The sequence below is a fragment of the Triturus cristatus genome, chromosome 1_1, assembly GCF_964204655.1.
Source record: "Triturus cristatus chromosome 1_1, aTriCri1.1, whole genome shotgun sequence".
NCBI classification, from domain to species: Eukaryota; Metazoa; Chordata; class Amphibia; order Caudata; family Salamandridae; genus Triturus; species Triturus cristatus.
Window position 1 is genome coordinate 28,078,983 of NC_140579.1, and position 21,678 is coordinate 28,100,660.

The 21,678-nt window shown below is 44.8% G+C and overlaps 1 protein-coding gene across 1 annotated transcript in view; it reads right to left on the bottom strand.

The window, feature by feature from the left end:
- The window catches only part of LOC146869217 (interferon-induced 35 kDa protein homolog), a 211,855-nt gene that overhangs the window by 81,110 nt on the left and 109,067 nt on the right, over window positions 1–21,678 (bottom strand). The window contains exons 6-7 of the mRNA XM_085644035.1: window positions 19,311–19,458; window positions 18,560–18,666 (exon numbers count right to left, since the gene is read on the bottom strand). Of these exons, the coding sequence (XP_085500161.1) occupies window positions 18,560–18,666; window positions 19,311–19,458 (255 nt within the window). The remainder of the gene's footprint in view (window positions 1–18,559; window positions 18,667–19,310; window positions 19,459–21,678) is intronic.

Here is a 21,678-nt window from a genome sequence, read left to right on the forward strand (position 1 = left end):
GGTGTGTGTGTTTAATAAATGTACTCTTACTTTTATAAAGCAAAGTACAGACTGGACAATCAATTATTGAGTGTTATTTCTGCGCACCTGCAAATGGCGATTACTAGCCCACACCACCTCCCTTGAGTAAGCCTCAGACTGCTCTGCAACGCTACCCTCTGAGAGTCAGGCGCTACAATTGGGTGTTTGGTTCCCAGTGAATGACAAATGTAGTCATGTTATTTGTGCAGGCCTCACAGATGCTGCCTCGTTTTCCAACAGGCTGACTGCCCACTCCTCCTTTTTCGCCGGCACAGTACAATTATGCATGCGGTACAGTGAAGTTGACACCTTCCACCAGTGTGGGTCATGGTATGTGGCGACCCCATGCAGCGCAGGCTAAATTTTGAGAAGGCTAGACTGGAGGAGCCCCCCCCGCTCTGTGATGGCGGAGGAGGGGGAGACCGGGAGGCTTCTTTAGCAACTGCCTTGCCGGACATGGAGACCCTCACTGGACAAACGATGAGATGCCATGGGTCCGCGTTTGGATCGCCATGAGGGCAGCTTGGACACTGCAGAGGGCGGGATCTCTGATCTAGAAGATGGCTCCGCGCAAACTACTAAACATCTAGAGCACATAGAAAAGCTTTTGAAAACTATGGCCATTAAGAATGGGGTCTTGGACGCTGGGGGAAGGTGTAATAAAATTCCATTAGTCGGCATCCCAGGATCCACGAACAAGGGGCTCATCGTACTCTGGGGCCCGTCCCAATCCAGGCTGTCCTCCACACCCGATATTTGCCCGGCTACTGAATTTCCAAGATAGAGACACTACGTAGCGCCTGGCGAGAGAAAAAGGTCCCTTGAGCTGGCAAGGTGCTGCAATAACGCTATATCCGGACTTCACTGCAATGGTGCAAGACGCCCGCCGGAAATTCACCAGTTTCAAGGCTACCCTTCGTAATTTAGGCTTGAGATATGGGATGTTGTACCCTGCATGATTGAGAGTTGACATTGAGGGCAGCTCAAGACTCTTCTACACAATGGCCGCCGTGCAGGAGTTTTGCCACACCCTCTCTAACTCACAGAGAACTTGCCCAACAGCATCTCCGATTGGTCCCTCCCGGGCTCTAATTCTAAAGCCAGCGTTGATCTGTTTTCTGAAAGCTGAGGGCCTTGTGAGGCTGCCCCTGAAATGCACAGAAATGTACACATTTTCCGAAGGGAGTGGGTTTGCTCGTCATGTTGGATAGCATGTTAATTGGGGCTCACTGCAAAAAACGTTAAACTGGTTATCATACTCATGCCTAAATGGGGTATCGGCGTGGTGTTGCCACCCCCCACATGCGGTTGCACATATAGGTCGTTTTGAGAATCTTTAGGAGTTCTGAAGGATTGTGTATCCTTTGTTTTTGTTGGGTAATGGTGGGGTCCCTGTAATAGTAGGTATGGGGAAGGGTGGGGAGGGTTGAACATCCACAAACTATTTCGAGGGTATTTGTATTCATGTTTATTGTTACAACCGTACTAGGTTTATTGTATAGTGCAGCACATACACTTCTGCTGAGTGGTGGCTATGGAGGATAGGATTCGCCCTTTTGCCAATCTTACACTGATGTCCTGGAACGTTCGGGGTCTAAATAACACAAGCAAATGTAAGCAGGTATAGCACATATGCAAGAAGAGTAGTTATCCTGATTCACAAGCGGGTGCCGTTTCAGTTGTTAGCGGTACGCGAGGACACAACTAAATTTTGATAAAAGGCTGCATGTTGGGATATAGCATACTCATGGTCAATGTCTATGCCTCGAATGTAGATGACCCGGAATTTTACCTAGACTTATTGACCCAAATAGATCTAATAGAGGCAGACCATAGCTGCATGGGCGGCGATCTTAATATGCTGCTCGATCCCAAGCATGACAGCCCAGCCTCCACCCCGGATACAAAACCTAGGGGCAGACGCACACCGACAATGCTCATGGACGCGCAAATGCTACCGGATGCCTGGCGGCATAAATATAGCGTGCAAGCTGCATACACTCATTACTCTGCGCCGCATAATACTTGGACTCGTTTATATTACTGGCCTATTGGGTCCATGATGTCTCCTTGGACTGTCAATGACGCACTTGCCGCATCATGCTCCAGTCCTCCTGAAGCTGACCATTCCGGGGACGGGTGGGTTGGAGAGGACGTGGAGATCCCTACCTCGGAATGAACTATTCAAATCCGAACTACTTACAGCAATAGTGGAATATTTAGAACTCAATACAGGCACGGCACAGATCAAGGCCACATTATGGGAGGCTTTTAAGGCATGCATAAGGGGGATGTGCATATCCAAGAGGTCTGGGATACTTGGAGATCTATGGCGTGCGTTGGTACAATTAACCGCATTGGACAAAAGCCAAATATCATGCTACCAACCTGCTAAATGAAAGCGTCATGCTGCATTGTTATCCGAGTACAGAGAAGCGGTGGAAAGTGAAGCACACTACCTGGGTAAATATGCAGCTGCCAGGCCAGTCAGTCAGTCAATTTAACTTTATTTAGTTTGTTACAACCATAAAAGTATACATTACATCTATTTCATCTGTTAAAATACATATATAAAATATATCACATATTCAACACAACTAAAATGATCCATATCCTGTTTTTTTAAAAATTACAAAATATTCTAAAATTAATAAGACTGGGTGATTCATACGTTTATACCTTTGCATCCAATATTTCCGATAGATCAAATACAGAACTGATATCTTTTAGTTGCACTATCTCATAACAACGTTACCATACACTTACAAAGGTTACTCTGAGCCCTTTAGAATCACATTGACCTTACACATAAATTTCCCCATGGCGCAAGCTATGTCTAAAATCCTCATTCCCATTAAAAGTTCAACAGCTTGCGTCCTACTCGCTATTCTGTATTTTATAAATATTGGGCGTAGAATCTCCTTTCGTAAATCTAAAAATTTCATACAATCCAATAACATATGTACAATATCACACAAGGTCCCCAAGGTGCAAGTGCATTTCCCGCTATGATCTATCATGAGATTTTTCACCCCATTATTCATATAACAGGGATTTATTCCCATTCGCACTTTTAGTACCTCACTTCGTAAATAGTAACTTGGTAGCCTATCTATATAAGGGTAATGTTGATCCTTTTCCCAAGCCAAAGTCATATGGGATACTGAAGTTTTTCGTGAAAGATACTCCCGGTCATATATACAGGACATGTCAAAACCCAATAACCTGAGTTCTTTCTTATCTATTCGGGGATAACCTAGTTGCGGGTCCAGCATTAAACCTAATATTCCATACGCTTCCTTTATTACAATTTTTGCCTCTTTTGCCCAGGACAACTCACTCATGGCAATTTCAGCTTTACACCACTGGGAAACTTTATGAGTCTCCTCTGCCCCTAAGCGCTGCCAGAAGCGTATTAGTGCCATACAGGCTGTTATGGCCCAAGAGGTAATTCCCAGCTCTAGTCTTGCTGCTTGTACCATTGATGATTTTGGCAGCGAGGACAAGCTTTTTAGGATATTTCCCTCTTCTTTATCCCAGCTGGATTTTCCGCTTAAGTATAGTACTTCTATCCCGTACAGGAATTGTGGCGGGACCATTGCTATATAGGCCTTTATAACCGGCCTATCCGACATCTCTCCATATACGCTATTAAATCTTTTTAGGCCCTTCACAGAGGCCGCTGCCCCCATTTTTAGCGCTTCCAGATGAGTATTCCATTTTAACTTACTCGTAAACCATATTTCTAAATATCTATACTCCGTAACTCTCGCTCGGCGTTCCATACCAAGATTCCATAAAAACGTTGTTTTATTCTTCCCGAAGCATAACATTTTAGTCTTCTCCATATTCACTACTAGTTTTTTATTCACACAGTACTCTTTAAACCTATTTAACTTTCTCTGGAGACCTATCTCCGTCTGGTCCATAATCACCAGGTCATCTGCATATAGTAAACAGGGTACATGATTCCCTCCCAGTTTCGGGCTAGCCCCTCTGACCTCTCTTAATTTTTGAGGTAAATCTGCTATGAACAGGGAAAAAAGCAGGGGGGCAAGTACACACCCCTGCCTCAATCCATTTCCAATTTGTATCCTCCCTGATAGACCTCCCTCCTTATCCAAAATTATCTGGGCCCAATGTTCAATGTGTAAGGCTTGAATCAGGGCCAAAAGATCATCCTTTATTTTATACCCTATTAGAGTTGTCCACAACTGCTCCCTGTCCACAAGATCGAAAGCCGCGCGGAAGTCCACAAAGCAGCAGAATAAATAACCCCTGTGTTCTATTGACTTCCGCGCTATGGCCCAGAGAGCAAAACAGTGGTCCACCGTCGAATGTCCTTCTCTAAATCCTCCCTGTTCTGGGGGTACTATCTGATTATCATATGCCCAATCCTTTAGCATACCTAGGATTACTTTGGAGAATACTTTTTTGCCTATATCCAGGAGGTTTATCAAGCGATAGTTTTTTGGATCTTTTACGTCGCCTTTTTTGTGTATTGGCCTAATTATCGCCCCTTTCCAGCTGTCTGGGAGAATTCCTGTAATCAATATCCTCTGAAACATCTTTGAAAAGAACTCGGCCCACCACTCTGAATTCGTTTTTATAACAACTGCTGGTAGATTGTCAGGACCTGCTGCTCGAGTTAATTTTACATTTGATATAATACTCTTAATATGATCGGTGGAGAAGTACTCTTTCACATCTTCCCTGACCCCAGGCCAATTAATTGGTACTATTTCCTCTTTCCTTGGCCATTTGCCATAGATTTCTTCAAGGTGGCTTTCCCACTTGTCTTCCAGGACCGAACACTGTAGGATCCCTACATCTTTCCCCATACATTCTTGTATCATTTTCCAGAAGCCTTTGACATTTTTATCTTCAATAGCCTCCAGTAAATTCATCCAGCATCTATCTTTATAGGATCTTTTTTTTTCTCTGATGGTTGCCTTATATTTCATCCTTAATTCCTTTAGTCCATGCAATAATGCATCATTATAAGTATTTCTTAGGCATCTTTCTTTCCGCCTAATAGCGGCTTTTACTTTTCGGCAGTCATCATCAAACCATGGTTTATTATTTGAGGGTACTTTTGGTCTATTTTGTGACCCCTTGTACCCAATTTAATATTAATCCTAAGGCAATCTACTAATTGCCTTTTCATATCCTCATACCAGGATAAATCCTCTCCTGCTGGTCGATTTTCTATTTCCACTATTAATTGGAGTGCACTCAATTTCTCTATATGGTCATCACTAATCCTAGTTGTCAGCCGCTTCGGGTATTCCACGTCTACTTGTAACACTTTTTGCCTCTGCGGGCCCCTGTTTACTTGTAGTTCTATCATCAGTGGGTAGTGGTCACTACCATCTACCCTCCCTACTTCAAAGTGTTTGATTAAATGAAAGCTCCATGCCTGAATAAATGCCTAATCTATGGGGCACTTTTGCTGCCCTATTTTAAAACTACGCTTTGCAGGCCGATCCGGTTCGTTTCTTCCATTTACACAGAACAGACCCATACCCCCCAGCAGTTTACCCAGCTCCATATCTTGGCTTGAGCTACCACACCTAGGGAACTTAGCAAACTCTATGTTATATACTCTTAGCAACTCCCTCTGCCAAGAGTCGGTTTTTGGAGGGTCTAGTCTGTGGTTAAAGTCGCCCAATAACAATAACACATCTCTTGGGTATGTATCTTGTAAAACCTCCAAGTCCTTTTTTAATCGTTCCAGATCTGCTTTATACGCTTTTATTCTGCCTTTACATATATACACATTTACCATGCATAAACCTTCCCCCTCTACATTATTATTCAATAACAACACTCTGCTTCCTAAAGCCCAGTTACACTTAAGTTCAAGTGGTTCTATACTTGTCGCTATCCTTGTTGAGACCAATGTTATCTGACCTCCTGATGGTCTCCAAAATCTATTCTTTTTTCCAAGCTTTACATGGTATGTGAAGCCTTCCATAGCAAGGGTTTCGTCGCACAGCCAAGTCTCCTGTAGACAGGCAATATTGGTCTTCCTTAGAATATCTTCAAAGTTTTCGTGATCACATATTCTTTTATATCCATTAACATTCCAAGACATTATGGCTAGGCTGTGCAACGACCCCTGTTCCTAATCAACCTCACTCAAATCCCCAACTTCCTCTTCATCATCCGTATATATAATCTCTCCAAGTCCATTTCCTGCCCGGGCATCTACCTCATCCCACCCTAAATTTATAGGGGTTATAGTAATTTCGAGGGCTTCTTTCATATCCCGTCCTGAACTAATCATTGGTATTTGCCTTTCTCCCAACCCTGCATGATTCCTAAGGAAAGGTTTCTCTTTTTTATCTCTCAGCACATCCTCTCTTTTTACTATCCTTATTCCTTCCCTTTGCATCTCGGCTTCTGCCTTTTCCAGCGCTACTTTTATTAGTGCTGAGTGGAGTAAAACCTTTGTTATTTCTTGTCCTTTAGTGTTCATCAGGAACCCCACTTCTTTAAGGTCTTCTGTACTCACATATCTTAGACTAGGGCATTTTGCGAATGAGGAGAGGAGCTGGGCACGATTTAGGGGGTTTAATTTCTTAGCTCTTTCCCCCCCCTTTCTATAACCTATTGGTTCTAAAAATAGCCATGTATCTACGGACCTAGCTCATCGCATATCTAATGATCTTTCTTCTAATATTTCTTCCCTTCTTTGATAGGTTACCTCTTCTTTACCTCTATTCCTGCACCTCACCCCTAGGGCTGGATTACTGGGCCCTGCAGCTACAGGCGACTCCATCCCCCATTTTTGATCTACAGCCTCCTTTTCAACTGGGTATTTCCACCAAGCCCCTCTAGAGCTCATTGCCATATTTTTTCCTAGTTTCCCCCCAGGTCTACCGGTACTCGCTCCTGTTTCTTCACAAGTTGGCTTTTTTATTCCTTGCCTTACTACCTTATCCTTTTTCCTTGGCCTTTGCTCTAAACTTACCCCCTTCCCTTTCTCCTGATGCTTTGTGGGTGGGTTTCTGGGTGGGGCCTTTTTTCCCCTTCTTCGTCCCCGGATGTTTTGTTTTATACCCCACCTTTCTCCAAGTCTCTTTGTAATCATGGGGCAACGAGATATATATACCGATGGTTCTGCCACCTTAGAACCACTCGCTTCTACCACATCTATCCCCTTATCCACAATTATTTCCTCCTGTGTTTCTACAGCTCTTACTAATGAAGGCATTTGATTTTTAATCTGTGTCAGCTCCCCAATTATGATCCTAAACTGATTGCTTTGTGTTTTTAAAATTTCATTGTTTACAGCTGATACCTCGAGGATTCCCTGTAAGGTTTTCTGCAGTGTCAGCATAACCTCAAGCATGGATAAACTGGAGGAGCCGGTCACCTCCAGGCTATGGGGGGGGGGGAGACTTGATAAATCAACATGGGTATCATTGGAAAATTCCAGTCTTACTCTCCCAATCATACTTGATATCCTCTGGGCAGGATCTTCATCACATGAGGATTTACTCTGTTTTGTTCTTTCTTCCTCCTCCACCTCTACATCTCTGTTCTGAGTAAGTAGCGACTGGAATAACCGTGGCGAGGAAGACAAACGTGGTTCCGTCGGGATCTCCGCGATACTAAAATAAGTCTGGTTCAAGATCTCCACGATTGATACAGCATCGTCCTCCATGGTTAGTGGTGCCCCTATCACGCTCATCTCTTTATCTGGTCTCTCCTTCGAAAAATGCTTGCCGATAAAGTCCTTAATAGATTTTGAAACTGCCGACCCTCCTTTCGCGCCTGCCAATTTGAAAGTTGTTAATGTTTTCTGCTGGCTTGCGCCCAGGGAGGGGGTAAGTTCCATCGCTGGTATTTTACTCCCGGGGGGTGTAACCATATCACCATTAGTATCGTTCAAACCTTTTGAAAAAGCGGATATGTCATCCCTCCCCTGGCTTTTAGCCCCTATTTTCTTGAGAGTTTTTGGAATTCTCCTCGTTTTAGCTCTCCCTGGAGCCATTTCTTCTACTTTTCTTGACGCCTTTTCCTCCTGGATATACACAATTTATTTTTCCCCTATTTTTTTTTTTTAAGACTTTTCCTTCCTTTTCCTTGCTCCCTTTTGATGAGCTAAACTTCGAGGCCCTTGGGGGCCCTTGGCTTTCTGTATGCTTTAGTTTCCCCTAATATTATTTAAAAAGATATGGATACGTACTAACTTTTCCACTTACCTCTGGTCTGTGGGCCCGCACTCTACCCCCACCACTTCCACCACTTCTCAGTTATATCAGCTTTACTTCCCCCGTCTGCTCCCAGTCCAACTTCTCCTGTTCATTGGACTTCAATGCCTTGAACTTTACTACTGATTACATTTCCATGGACCGCAGCGTTTTCCCTTTAATCATCCGGGGCCTCCCGAGTTGCAGCTCACCTTTCCCTTATCTGGCTCAGTTTCTGGCAAGCCACCTCGCAAGCTGCTACTCGTGATCTGCGAGGTGACACAACTCGACTCGCGCTCCCCCGTTACCGGGCTCGCGGTCCGCAGCGCGTCTGCTCACGTCGTTGATCGTTCTGATAGTTTGCTTGCCGGGCTGCGGTTTTCGTAAGGACTCGAGACTCGGCTGCCTCTGCTTCTGCCGATGGCTACGTCTATACGGAGCGATCCGCGATCAGCTGACTGGAAGTGCTGCTGTGTTGAAGATAGGAAGTGGGAGGTTCTCTGTTAGCGCGTACCACACAGAACACAGAGGACAAGTCATGGACAAGGAAGCCTGACGGCACAGGGAGGGTGAAGCTCCTAGTCGCACTTTAGAAAGATTATTACAACCCCCAAGAGGCCGGACATACATTACTGCTCTCCAGGGCCCAAATAGTGAATACATTTCTGACACTATTGGCATACAAAAAACGACATTTGCCTACTACACAGACTTATACACATCGAGAGCTAATGCGGCTAGTATAGACATTGCCCAATATCTGGATGAAATAGCCATGGTATGGTTATGTGCTGCCCGTCAGGAATTCCTTGCTGAGCCATTCACTGAGGAAGAAATTGTTCAATCAATTGATGCTATGAATGGCTCAAAAGTACCGGGACTACATGGGTTTTCAGGTTGTGTTTACAAAGCATACAAACATCTACTGGCCCGCACCTGCTAGAGGTGTTTGAACAAGCTTTGGAAAATGGGGTACTCCCACCCATACTACGCGAGGTGGTCATAATATTACTCCCTAAGTCTGGAGAAGACCCGCTAGACTGCGGTTGTTACAGACCGTTTTCACTCTTAAACTTTGACAATAAAATATTGGCCAAAATGTTGGCCACTTGTCTCTCGCTCCTCCTTGACCAGATAATCTCACCCGCCAATCAGGATTTGTACCACATAAGTCCACTGCCATGAACTTACGCACACTGTTTCCGACACTCCACAGAATTACACCCAGTGTTCCTGCTGCTGCGAGTCAACTGGACGCCGAAAAAGATATTGATTCTCTGGAGTGGCCATTTTTACATTCTGTATTGGGCAGAGTGGGAATATCACAGGCGTTCGTCTCACTCATCAAGCTGTTGTATACACAATCTATGGCGTTTTTACGGATTAACGGTACACTGACATCCATATCTGATCTTTCACGTGGAACGAGGCAGGGGTACCTACTCTCCCCCTTGCTGTTCGTGATTGCGATGGATCCACTTTTGCGCCACTTACAGGATAAACACCTTCACCGAGGGTTGTGATATTATATTTCTCGCGCGACACCCCAACAGTAACTTGGGACCTTGACTTTGAGAAATAACTCGATATGGGGCATTGTCCAGTCTGCGCATAAATCGGGGTGAATCCGAAATTCGACGGGGACATTGATTTCCCATTAAAACGATGCGAGGACTCCATTAAAATATTTGGGCATCCATATACATAGGGACTCTTAACAACTAATAAGGCTTAATTATGGGCCGGCAATGGACAAACTAGCCAGTGGTGTCGAGAGATGGCCGAAAATGCCCTTGTCAATGGCAGGCCGTATTTCAATAATCAAAATGGTTGTACTGCCCCTGTTTATATATTTATTTCAAAACATCCCTATTAGAAGGTCTTCTTCACAACATTACGTACACTATTGTTGAGACTCATATGGGGTGGCAAACAACGGCAGATTAGCTGGAATACCCTTATATCGCCTTACGCACGCTGTGGGTTCAGGGTGCCTAACTTTTACATATATTATCTGGTAATCCAGTGTAGTTTAGCCAGGTACTGGTACCACGTCGACGTCAGAATCCCTTATACTAAACCGGAAGCAGATTTAACTTACCCTACACGACTTGGAGCAATTTTACTACCACATGACCCTCGAGACATCCAGAAAGTTTACACGACTAGCTAGGCCTGGAGATGACTAATCAGGGCAAAGGGAAATCATGTACTATACTATCTTGCTATACCACTGCCAGGTAATACCTGCATACCCATTATGCAGGCGTTCCTAGTCAAACGTACTCTGTCCAAGTATGGGTAAAGAAAAATTGGGGACTTGTTCCCAAATTGGCATGCTTTTTCAGGCACAGAGGATAGTCGTTTTAAAGATGCCCCGTTGATGGACCAATTTGTACTGGAGACTGCGTGGTGCGCTAAGGGCACAAATTCCTTGCTATCCTCTTGAACCCTCGAATTTCCCACCTTTGTCATTTCTAATTAAGGACACTAACAGGGACCTGATGCCTACGTGAGATGCGGGTGTGCGAGCGGCATGGAAGCGTGATTTGGGACATCTACTTTCAGACTTCCAATGGTTCTACTGCTGTAGGCAAACATGTAAAGTGTCATTAAATCACCGACATAAGTTATTACATTTTTAATTCCTATAGCGCGCATACATTACTCCTGTCAAGGTGCATTGCATGGACCGTCCCTCACACACTTGCCTCAAGTGTCGCTCTCAGGCAGCAGACTTTGCGCACATGACATGGACATGTGTCCAATTGGGGAAATACAGGGGGACAGTCTTTGTTGAATTGTCACCGATGACACACCTTGCACTTACACCAGCTCCATTGTTGGCATTGGTGGGGTTTGTGCATGACGTCCCGAAATCTGAACAACACTTTGTGGCGATTACGTTGCTGCTCACCAAGAGGGAGCTTGCCATCAATTGGAGCAGTAAGCATCCGCCAACTATCAAGGCATGGTTGCACAGCTTGACATATTGCAACACAAACAGCGACCTATACGCACAGTTGCAGCCACCGACATCTAGACCACAAGATATATGGCAACCACTTGGTACATATCTGCAAGAACTCCAGTACATAGCAGACTCACCGCCCGGTCAAGACACGCCCTCACAGGCTGCTGAGGCAGACACTAGCACAGCTCACTCCAAATATATTGCAACACAAACAGCGACCTATACGCACAGTTGCAGCCACCGACATCTAGACCACAAGATATATGGCAACCACTTGGTACATATCTGCAAGAACTCCAGTACATAGCAGACTCACAGCCCGGTCATGACACACCCTCACAGGCTGCTGAGGCAGACACTAGCACAGCTCACTCCAAATATATTGCAACACAAACAGCGACCTATACGCACAGTTGCAGCCACCGAAATCTAGACCACAAGATATATGGCAACCACTTGGTACATATCTGCAAGAACTCCAGTACACAGCAGACTCACCGCCCGGTCATGACACACCCTCACAGGCTGCTGAGGCAGACACTAGCACAGCTCACTCCAAATATATTGCAACACAAACAGTGACCTATACGCACAGTTGCAGCCACCGACATCTAGACCACAAGATATATGGCAACCACTTGGTACATATCTGCAAGAACTCCAGTACATAGCAGACTCACAGCCCGGTCATGACACACCCTCACAGGCTGCTGAGGCAGACACTAGCACAGCTCACTCCAAATATATTGCAACACAAACAGCGACCTATACGCACAGTTGCAGCCACCGACATCTAGACCACAAGATATATGCCAACCACTTGGTACATATCTGCAAGAACTCCAGTACATAGCAGACTCACAGCCCGGTCATGACACACCCTCACAGGCTGCTGAGGCAGACACTAGCACAGCTCACTCCAAATATATTGCAACACAAACAGCGACCTATACGCACAGTTGCAGCCACCGACATCTAGACCACAAGATATATGGCAACCACTTGGTACATATCTGCAAGAACTCCAGTACATAGCAGACTCACAGCAAGGTCATGACACACCCTCACAGGCTGCTGAGGCAGACACTAGCACCGCTCACTCCAAATATATTGCAACACAAACAGCGACCTATACGCACAGTTGCAGCCACCGACATCTAGACCACAAGATATATGGCAACCACTTGGTACATATCTGCAAGAACTCCAGTACATAGCAGACTCACAGCCCGGTCATGACACACCCTCACAGGCTGCTGAGGCAGACACTAGCACAGCTCACTCCAAATATATTGCAACACAAACAGCGACCTATACGCACAGTTGCAGCCACCGACATCTAGACCACAAGATATATGGCAACCACTTGGTACATATCTGCAAGAACTCCAGTACATAGCAGACTCACAGCCCGGTCATGACACACCCTCACAGGCTGCTGAGGCAGACACTAGCACAGCTCACTCCAAATATATTGCAACACAAACAGCGACCTATACGCACAGTTGCAGCCACCGACATCTAGACCACAAGATATATGGCAACCACTTGGTGCATATCTTGAAGAACTCCAGTACATAGCAGACTCACAGCCCGGTCATGACACACCCTCACAGGCTGCTGAGGCAGACACTAGCACAGCTCACTCCAAATATATTGCAACACAAACAGCGACCTATACGCACAGTTGCAGCCACCGACATCTAGACCACAAGATATATGGCAACCACTTGGTACATATCTACAAGAACTCCAGTACATAGCAGACTCACAGCAAGGTCATGACAGACCCTCACAGGCTGCTGAGGCAGACACTAGCACCGCTCACTCCAAATATATTGCAACACAAACAGCGACCTATACGCACAGTTGCAGCCACCGACATCTAGACCACAAGATATATGGCAACCACTTGGTACATATCTGCAAGAACTCCAGTACATAGCAGACTCACAGCCCGGTCATGACACACCCTCACAGGCTGCTGAGGCAGACACTAGCACAGCTCACTCCAAATATATTGCAACACAAACAGCGACCTATACGCACAGTTGCAGCCACCGACATCTAGACCACAAGATATATGGCAACCACTTGGTACATATCTGCAAGAACTCCAGTACATAGCAGACTCACAGCCCGGTCATGACACACCCTCACAGGCTGCTGAGGCAGACACTAGCACAGCTCACTCCAAATATATTGCAACACAAACAGCGACCTATACGCACAGTTGCAGCCACCGACATCTAGACCACAAGATATATGGCAACCACTTGGTGCATATCTGCAAGAACTCCAGTACATAGCAGACTCACAGCCCGGTCATGACACACCCTCACAGGCTGCTGAGGCAGACACTAGCACAGCTCACTCCAAATATATTGCAACACAAACAGCGACCTATATGCACAGTTGCAGCCACCGACATCTAGACCACAAGATATATGGCAACCACTTGGTACATATCTGCAAGAACTCCAGTACATAGCAGACTCACAGCCCGGTCATGACACACCCTCACAGGCTGCTGAGGCAGACACTAGCACAGCTCACTCCAAATATATTGCAACACAAACAGCGACCTATACGCACAGTTGCAGCCACCGACATCTAGACCACAAGATATATGGCAACCACTTGGTACATATCTGCAAGAACTCCAGTACATAGCAGACTCACAGCCCGGTCATGACACACCCTCACAGGCTGCTGAGGCAGACACTAGCACAGCTCACTCCAAATATATTGCAACACAAACAGCGACCTATACGCACAGTTGCAGCCACCGACATCTAGACCACAAGATATATGGCAACCACTTGGTACATATCTGCAAGAACTCCAGTACATAGCAGACTCACAGCAAGGTCATGACACACCCTCACAGGCTGCTGAGGCAGACACTAGCACCGCTCACTCCAAATATATTGCAACACAAACAGCGACCTATACGCACAGTTGCAGCCACCGACATCTAGACCACAAGATATATGGCAACCACTTGGTACATATCTGCAAGAACTCCAGTACATAGCAGACTCACAGCCCGGTCATGACACACCCTCACAGGCTGCTGAGGCAGACACTAGCACAGCTCACTCCAAATATATTGCAACACAAACAGCGACCTATACGCACAGTTGCAGCCACCGACATCTAGACCACAAGATATATGGCAACCACTTGGTACATATCTGCAAGAACTCCAGTACATGGCAGACTCACCGCCCGGTCATGACACGCCCTCACAGGCTGCTGAGGCAGACACTAGCACAGCTCACTCCGAATAAGGAAGTGTAAGGACTGGTATTATCCAAGTCATATCCCAAATGCAGTTGTTGTATGATGTCATATTGATGTGAGAGGAAATGTGATGCATATAATGTACTATTCTACAATATGCTTGTGTGGTATTTCATTGTTTTTTCTTTTTTGGCGTTTCTGAAATATTAACTAAAGTTCTAAAACAACATATGTTCCTCTATTTTGTGGTCTGGTGTAAATTCATTCAGGAGTTTTTTTTCTAATACGTGTATAAAGTGTTAGTCATACCTAAAAGGGAGAACCCTTTTGTACATTTTGTAATTTAAATTTCCAACAGCCATTCTCCTTTGAACCTTTCGTGAGATGTGATTTGCTAAAAAAGGGGTTGAATTATTTTCCCTGACGTCTTAGAATTCATAAATTCAATCAACTTTGTGAATTTTGCACCTAAGAATTTTTTTTTACAGGCGAGGTATGGGGACTGGTTGTGAACACTATAGAGAGTACACGAGAACACAGACGAGGGCAAATGTAAAAAAAAAAAAAAAAAAGCAAAACTGCAAATTCATGAATGCAAATGCAGTTAGCACGCGCAAACGCATGAAGGCAAATTCTAAAATTCATGAGCACATTCTACTATTTTGTATCTGAAAAACACGTTTTTCATTTTCCCAAGCTCACAAATTTAAAAAAAAGGTGAATTTTAAGTAACCAAGCAAAAAAGAATACACAAAAAAGGCAGCTGGAAGCCAGTTTAAAAGACAGAGAGTGAGGGTGCATTAAGGAAGGGACAGGTCAATTACTATTTAAGCATATCAAATCTGTTTTGTAAACAGGGAGCTCACATACACACATTTGGAAGTTTGAGTAAATATATACATTTTGCTGAAGTAAATCTGAGATAAACGTAAAGACCTCCAGGTTGTGTTGGTGACCGAAGCCAGGGCAAGTGCCAGGCCCCTTGTTCAGCCTCCAGCACGTCTAGCCGAAGAATGTGTGCAGCGAGCCTGGATGCATGGTCAAGTGTGGAGCTCCCCATAGACTAGACCCCGCATCCAACAGCTACTGCACAAGGCCAACTTCTGTGACATGTAGGGGGCTGGAAGTAAAGGCATGGGGGAAGACAATGGAGGACCATTTCTGGCTCCACACAATAACAACTGCAAGGACAACATCGGCCATGGTCTGTGTCGAGGCCTTGCACCCAGCTGACTTTGTATTCAACCCCGCGCCAAACCACACCACGTCCAACAGCGACCGTCATGGGCTCAATGCATAGGTGGATGTTCTGCATCCATTTTCAATGAAACAATGTAGTTAAATGACATTAGGCATACAAAAGCAAGACATATTCATATCGAGCTCCTTCCATTTTGTTCCATTGTAAAAGTGTTTTTCACAAACTATAAAATGTATATGTTCATACTTCACGTTACAAAATATTTGAAGATTGCACTGGAGCTTTCTCTCCAGTAAAAACTCTGGAGCTATTGTGACATAAGGTCCTATTTGGGCAATTCAGTTGCTTTTGACTATCTGCAGTTTCTCATCAAACGTCAGTCATTGGACATGTTGCATACTGCACTGACCTTGAACACATCACTTTTGTACAAAGGTTCCCGACAGCTGTCAATCACTCCTGTCATTTCCTATTTGCAGTGGTTACTGTATGGGGTCACAAAGGCCATCCATTATCGCCTTCTCCGCAATGAATGATTGATTAATTGATTGATTTGGGATTATTTTTCAAGTACTTTTACATCTGTAGTCTAACCAACCCAACAGACAAAGTCAATCACCAAGCAAAATATTTTTTTTGCCTTGGGAAAAGGTTAGGTGATCAGAGATGGCACACATGTGTAAAGGGGGTGAGTTCAATAGCTTTAGCCCAGCCGCTGAAATGTGCCAAACAACCCTACTGAGTTCTATCGTGATGAAATGAGGAACTTGAAGCAACAGCAGGGACAAGAGTGGCATGAGAAAATCCTTGAATAGATTTGATGAATGATGCAATCAATCAATCAATCAATCATTTGTAAAGCACACTACATACCTGGGAGGGTCTCAAGGCGCTGGGGGTGGGGGAGGGGGGCGCTGCTGATTGAGCATCCTCCTGAAGGTCAGCAGGTCTTGGGTCTGTCGTAGGCTCAGTGGGAGGGTGTTCCATGTCTTGGCGGCGAGGTGGGAGAAGGATCTCCCGCCAGTGGTTGTTCTTCGGAAGCGCGGGACGGTGGCGAATGAGAGGTTGGCGGAGCGTAGCTGGCGGTTGGGGATTTAGAAGGAGAGTCGTCTGTTGAGGTAGGCTGGGCCGGTCTTGTGGAGTGCTTTGTGTGCGTGGATGAGGAGCTTGTAGGATATCCTCTTGTTGACGGGGAGCCAGTGCAGGTTTCTCAAGTGGGGAGTGATGTGGCCGTGTCATGGTACGTCGGGGATCAGTCGTGCCAAGGCGTTTTGGATGCGTTGTAGTCGTTTGATGAGCTTGGTCGGGGCTCCCGCATAGAGGGCATTTCCGTAGTCGAGTCTGCTGTTGACGAGGGCCTGGGTGACTGTCTTTCTTGTATCTGTCGGGATCCATCTGTAGATCTTGCGGAGCATGCGGAGGGTGTTGAAGCAGGAGGAGGGGATGGCGTTGACTTGATTGGTCATTGAGAGTGTTGAGTCGAGGATAATTCCCAGGTTACGTGCGTGGTCGGTGGGTGTCGGGGCTGCCCCCAGTGCCGTCGGCCACGAGGAGTCGTCCCACGCTGAAGGGTTGGAGCCGAGGATGAGGACCTCCGTCTTGTCCGAGTTCAGCTTCAGACGGCTGATCTTCATCCAGTCGGCGACGGCCTTCATTCCTTCGTGAAGATTGGCTTTGGCGGTGATGGGGTCCTTGGTGAGGGAGAGGATCAGTTGAGTGTCGTCGGCATAGGAGATTATGTTGAGGTCGTGCTGTCGTGCGACGTGTGCGAGCGGGGCCATGTAAATGTTAAACAGTGTCGGGCTGAGGGAGGATCCCTGGGGTACGCCGCAAAGAACCTTGAACAGAATGTGTTGTTCGGCTAGGAGCCAATGCAAAGCTTCGTAAGCGTCATTAACATGGGTGAAATTACAGAGTTTCATTGCGAGGTAGGCTGCAAATCTTGGACACCATGCTGCTTTTAAGAGTAATGCGGGGGAGCCAACATGAAGAGCATGCCCATAATCAAGGAGAGAGAGTATGTGTGTTCCCGCAACAGAGGCATGAAAGAACAAAAGGCAAACATTTTCACAGTCTTTACAACTGGGAACAAAATAGACATTGCTGACCACTTCAAGTTAGTGCGGGTCCAAATATAACAACATCCCTTCACCCAGTCACAGACTCATGACAATTGACCATCGATGTTCACCAGAGGTTCAAAAGAAGGGACTTTTCAAAGCAATAGAATCTCAGCCTTTTCTGCAGTCAATTACCAAAATGCAATTAGCACTGACGAATATCTTCTGATACCTCATGCAGGCGACTGATGACTTTATTGCTAAAGTAATCAAACTTAATAACCACTTGCATGTCACTGGCATGGAGAAGTTACTGCTATCTAAAGTATCTAACCAGATCTTCTAGTAATCAAAGGTAATATTTATGTAGCTCTGATAACACACATGGCTGAGCCCTGACTGCAGGCTTTAGAAGCGCGCTGATGACAACCAGATGGTAGTGTGGTTAGGAAGAGATGTAGACACCACCGCAGAGAACTTCCAAGTTTTCTCTTGTGCTGTTGATGGATAGATGTGCGGCAACAGACGCAAGAATAATAGTATCACAATTCGCATCTTGGCAGTTTGAGCAGAGAACTTTACTTTAGTAAGGATTAGGAAGGAAACATAAATGTGGTCTCTAACTCCTGGTTCAAATTCCTTCATGTGTTAAACAATCTCTATGATTTCTTCCAATTTACTCGCAAGGCATTTACTGCAAATGTGTTCAGTGCCAGATTTCTGGCTCAACTACCCTAGTTTCTAGATTAGGGGAAAACAAAACCCTTCCCCTGGTACATTAGGCCTGCTATGTAAACATAAAATATACTTGTCAACTTGTAATGAACAAACTGCAACTGAAGGCGGGGAACGTTACCTCGATGGAAGACGGCATTGGCAGCTCAACGTCACTGGCTTGGACTCGCATGGAGCATTCCTCAATCTGGACTCTGTGCTCCTTCCGCTCAATCACACTCTGTGCCACTGAAGACAGAAAGCAGCAAATATTATTGGTTAAAGTCACTTGTGCTCGCCCAGTGAAACCCTACCACTCCGCCTTAAAGTTCTCTTTTCAAACCCGAACACTTTTATTATTTCCCACACAAATATATTGGCCACTAAAATGCATTTATCCAGCCCAGAACACAAATTAAGCCATGGTACAGCTTAATAATTACAGAAAATTCCCACTTCCCCATTCTGCAGGTGAGTAGATAACAAATATAACACAACTTAACGATGCTAATTTACTTGCCTGCCAGGATTCAATACCACGATCAGCGAGATGCTTCCAAGGCTCCCCGGCTAAATATTAAGTCCCTGAGCTTTCCTGAAGCATTGTATATGGATTTCATTTTGATGTGCCTGCTGCCTTAGAACGACATACCACATATCCAGTTAATCATTCAACTTATGATCATGTTTTGAGGGATGGTGAATTGTGACCCAGGGTACAGACTAAACATGCTCAACACTACACTGTATCTGTCTGAAGGTGCCTGTGTCCTTCCAAACATAACCGGATACAACAGAGGGTTCTGTTTGAACAGTTCTTTAGTGCAGTGCCCAAGACTGAATTTCTCCTCGACCAGGACCTTAGCATGTTCTGGGGCACCCATCATTCTTACCCTCTGCCTTTTCAAAGGTGATTAAAGCAGTCCCTCCAGACATTGGATACAGAATTTTAGATCTTATCTCGGTGCAGCATTCTTTTGACTTCCCTTCACTGAGGGCACCTTTAAAAACCACTTGTCTCTCTGGCCAAATACTTGAGATCTGAAAGAGATAATGTTGTGATAAAAATGAAAGGTTTGAAACAATTACTGAGCACGTTATGGGTAGAGTGGGGGCGCAATACCCGGTGTCTATGTAATAACAGCTGTGATTGATCTTTCGGGTTAGTTCATTCTGCCTGCAGCCTGCTTGTGACCTTTACCGATCACTTACTAAAACTAACTCAATAACAAGAGCACCTCCCCAAGACCGCCATACAATGAAGTCCAAACATTTCTGTAGCACTTTGTACAACCACACAGTTTCCCACCCTCTTCATCTTATATATGGCAGCTATTGAACAGGTCCAGGAGGGAAATATAACTGAAGTTAAGTAAATCTTACATGACTGACCCTAGGCATGCTGTTTTTTGGGAGACAATTTTGATTCAAATACCATGAGGACATATCATAAAAGGGAACATTTACTGAAGTCAGTAACTTTGACACACACCCCTCTCTTAACAGCACATTCCAATATGGTGAAATGTTTATGTGGGAGATTTCTATAAACGCAACACTCTCCACCATATGCATGGATCTTTTCAGGAAGCATCAGTGAACCTCTGCACCTTCACGAGTCTACTTTCTATCCCTTACTTCCCATCACAAATGTAATGAGCAAATGGATGCACACCAATGTTCATATTCATCCACATTCATACACATCCAGACACCTATTAGAGACACTGATGGAGCAGGTTTCGTATAAAAAGAAACTTGCTCGTATGCAATCCTCGCGAATAACCTGTAACCTTATAACCAACCTGTTTGTGAGTACTAATTTTGCATTACATTTTACATATTGTATCTAGAGGAAGCTTTTCTATGTGCTTTACTAATGAGTAACCCGAGTGTCCTTAAAATGGTCGCCAAAAAAAACACGGGAACTCTTCTGCACATGCGTCTACTACATCTACGTAGTATGACGTCTTCTCTAGCTTGGTGAGAAATCTTTGCAGATGTGCAATAGCTTTTAACATGGCTGCTCGAAAACCTCGCATTAACACACATGCCGTGCTGAAACTAACCTATTTTTTACTAAGCCATTAATGCCAAAGAAATATTATGTAAATGGGGTTAGAGTAGAAGTAAGTGGTATACAGTGAATTCATTTAATTTTGTATTCTAACATGTTCTTCTCTGACTTTATTAATAGCTCGCTTTTGGGCCTTGGAGGGTGACCAATGTCCTTATCCTTTGAGTCAACTATGCATGCGCGCAACCTCTTTGTTCTGAAACTAATTAAATCATTGAATGGCTACCAATCGGGAAGATCAACTCCTGACCCTACGAGAGGAAGAACCCGAAACATTGTATTACAGATTTATCGCTCCACATATGAAATGCTTGTGGGAATAAAGCTTGTGGGTATTAAAATTAAGGGGCGGGGAATTAGACAATAGAACCAAAGAAGATTATTGCACTTAGTATGGGGTGATGTCCTCACCCCCATTACGTGGGTCAATCAAATTGAGGGGTGTACATGGAATTGAAACATTTGGGGTGGATCATACATTTGAATTGGTATAACAGAGGTAAGTTCTAGTTTGTTAGATACACTTGACCCACTTGATGCCGATGCTATGCTGAGATGCTGCCCGATTTTGCTGCAATCTGATTGAAGAATCCAACACTAGGGAAAGATAGCGGAACAACCGAGGAGGCACATCTAGGAAGGGGTCCGGACGAGCCCGAGCAGCTGAGAGTAGCACCAGAGAGGGGTGTAACGCTGGCGTTACACTAGAAGAGGTCACCTTCCCGGTCCTGAACCTGTCCTGAATCCTTGAACTCTGATGTCTAGGTCCTCACACCATTCTAGGTAAATATAGTTCTGTGGGGTTGTGCTTCGTATTTGCTCTCGGTTCTTTCTCTCCTAAGGTACTGTCATCACATGAAATTAATAAATGTGAATTGAATTATAAACTAACTGAACTACTTTTCCTGATGGAGAATCTTAATGTATCTACGTGTATTTTGATTTGACTCACAAAATTAATAATTCAGATAAACCTTTAAAACTCCTACTGAGTCTGTGGTTCTTTGAATAAAGTTAATGTATTGTTTTTACTATTATCATTTCCTCCCTATTCTAATCTACTACTAGATCTTTCGACACGTACATTTACTTAGGAGGCAGGGTTGGTAAGAATACTGGTATAAAAAGTTCTCTAAGGTAAATCAAAATTGATGACCAGCGGACATTTGCTAGCTCACTGAATG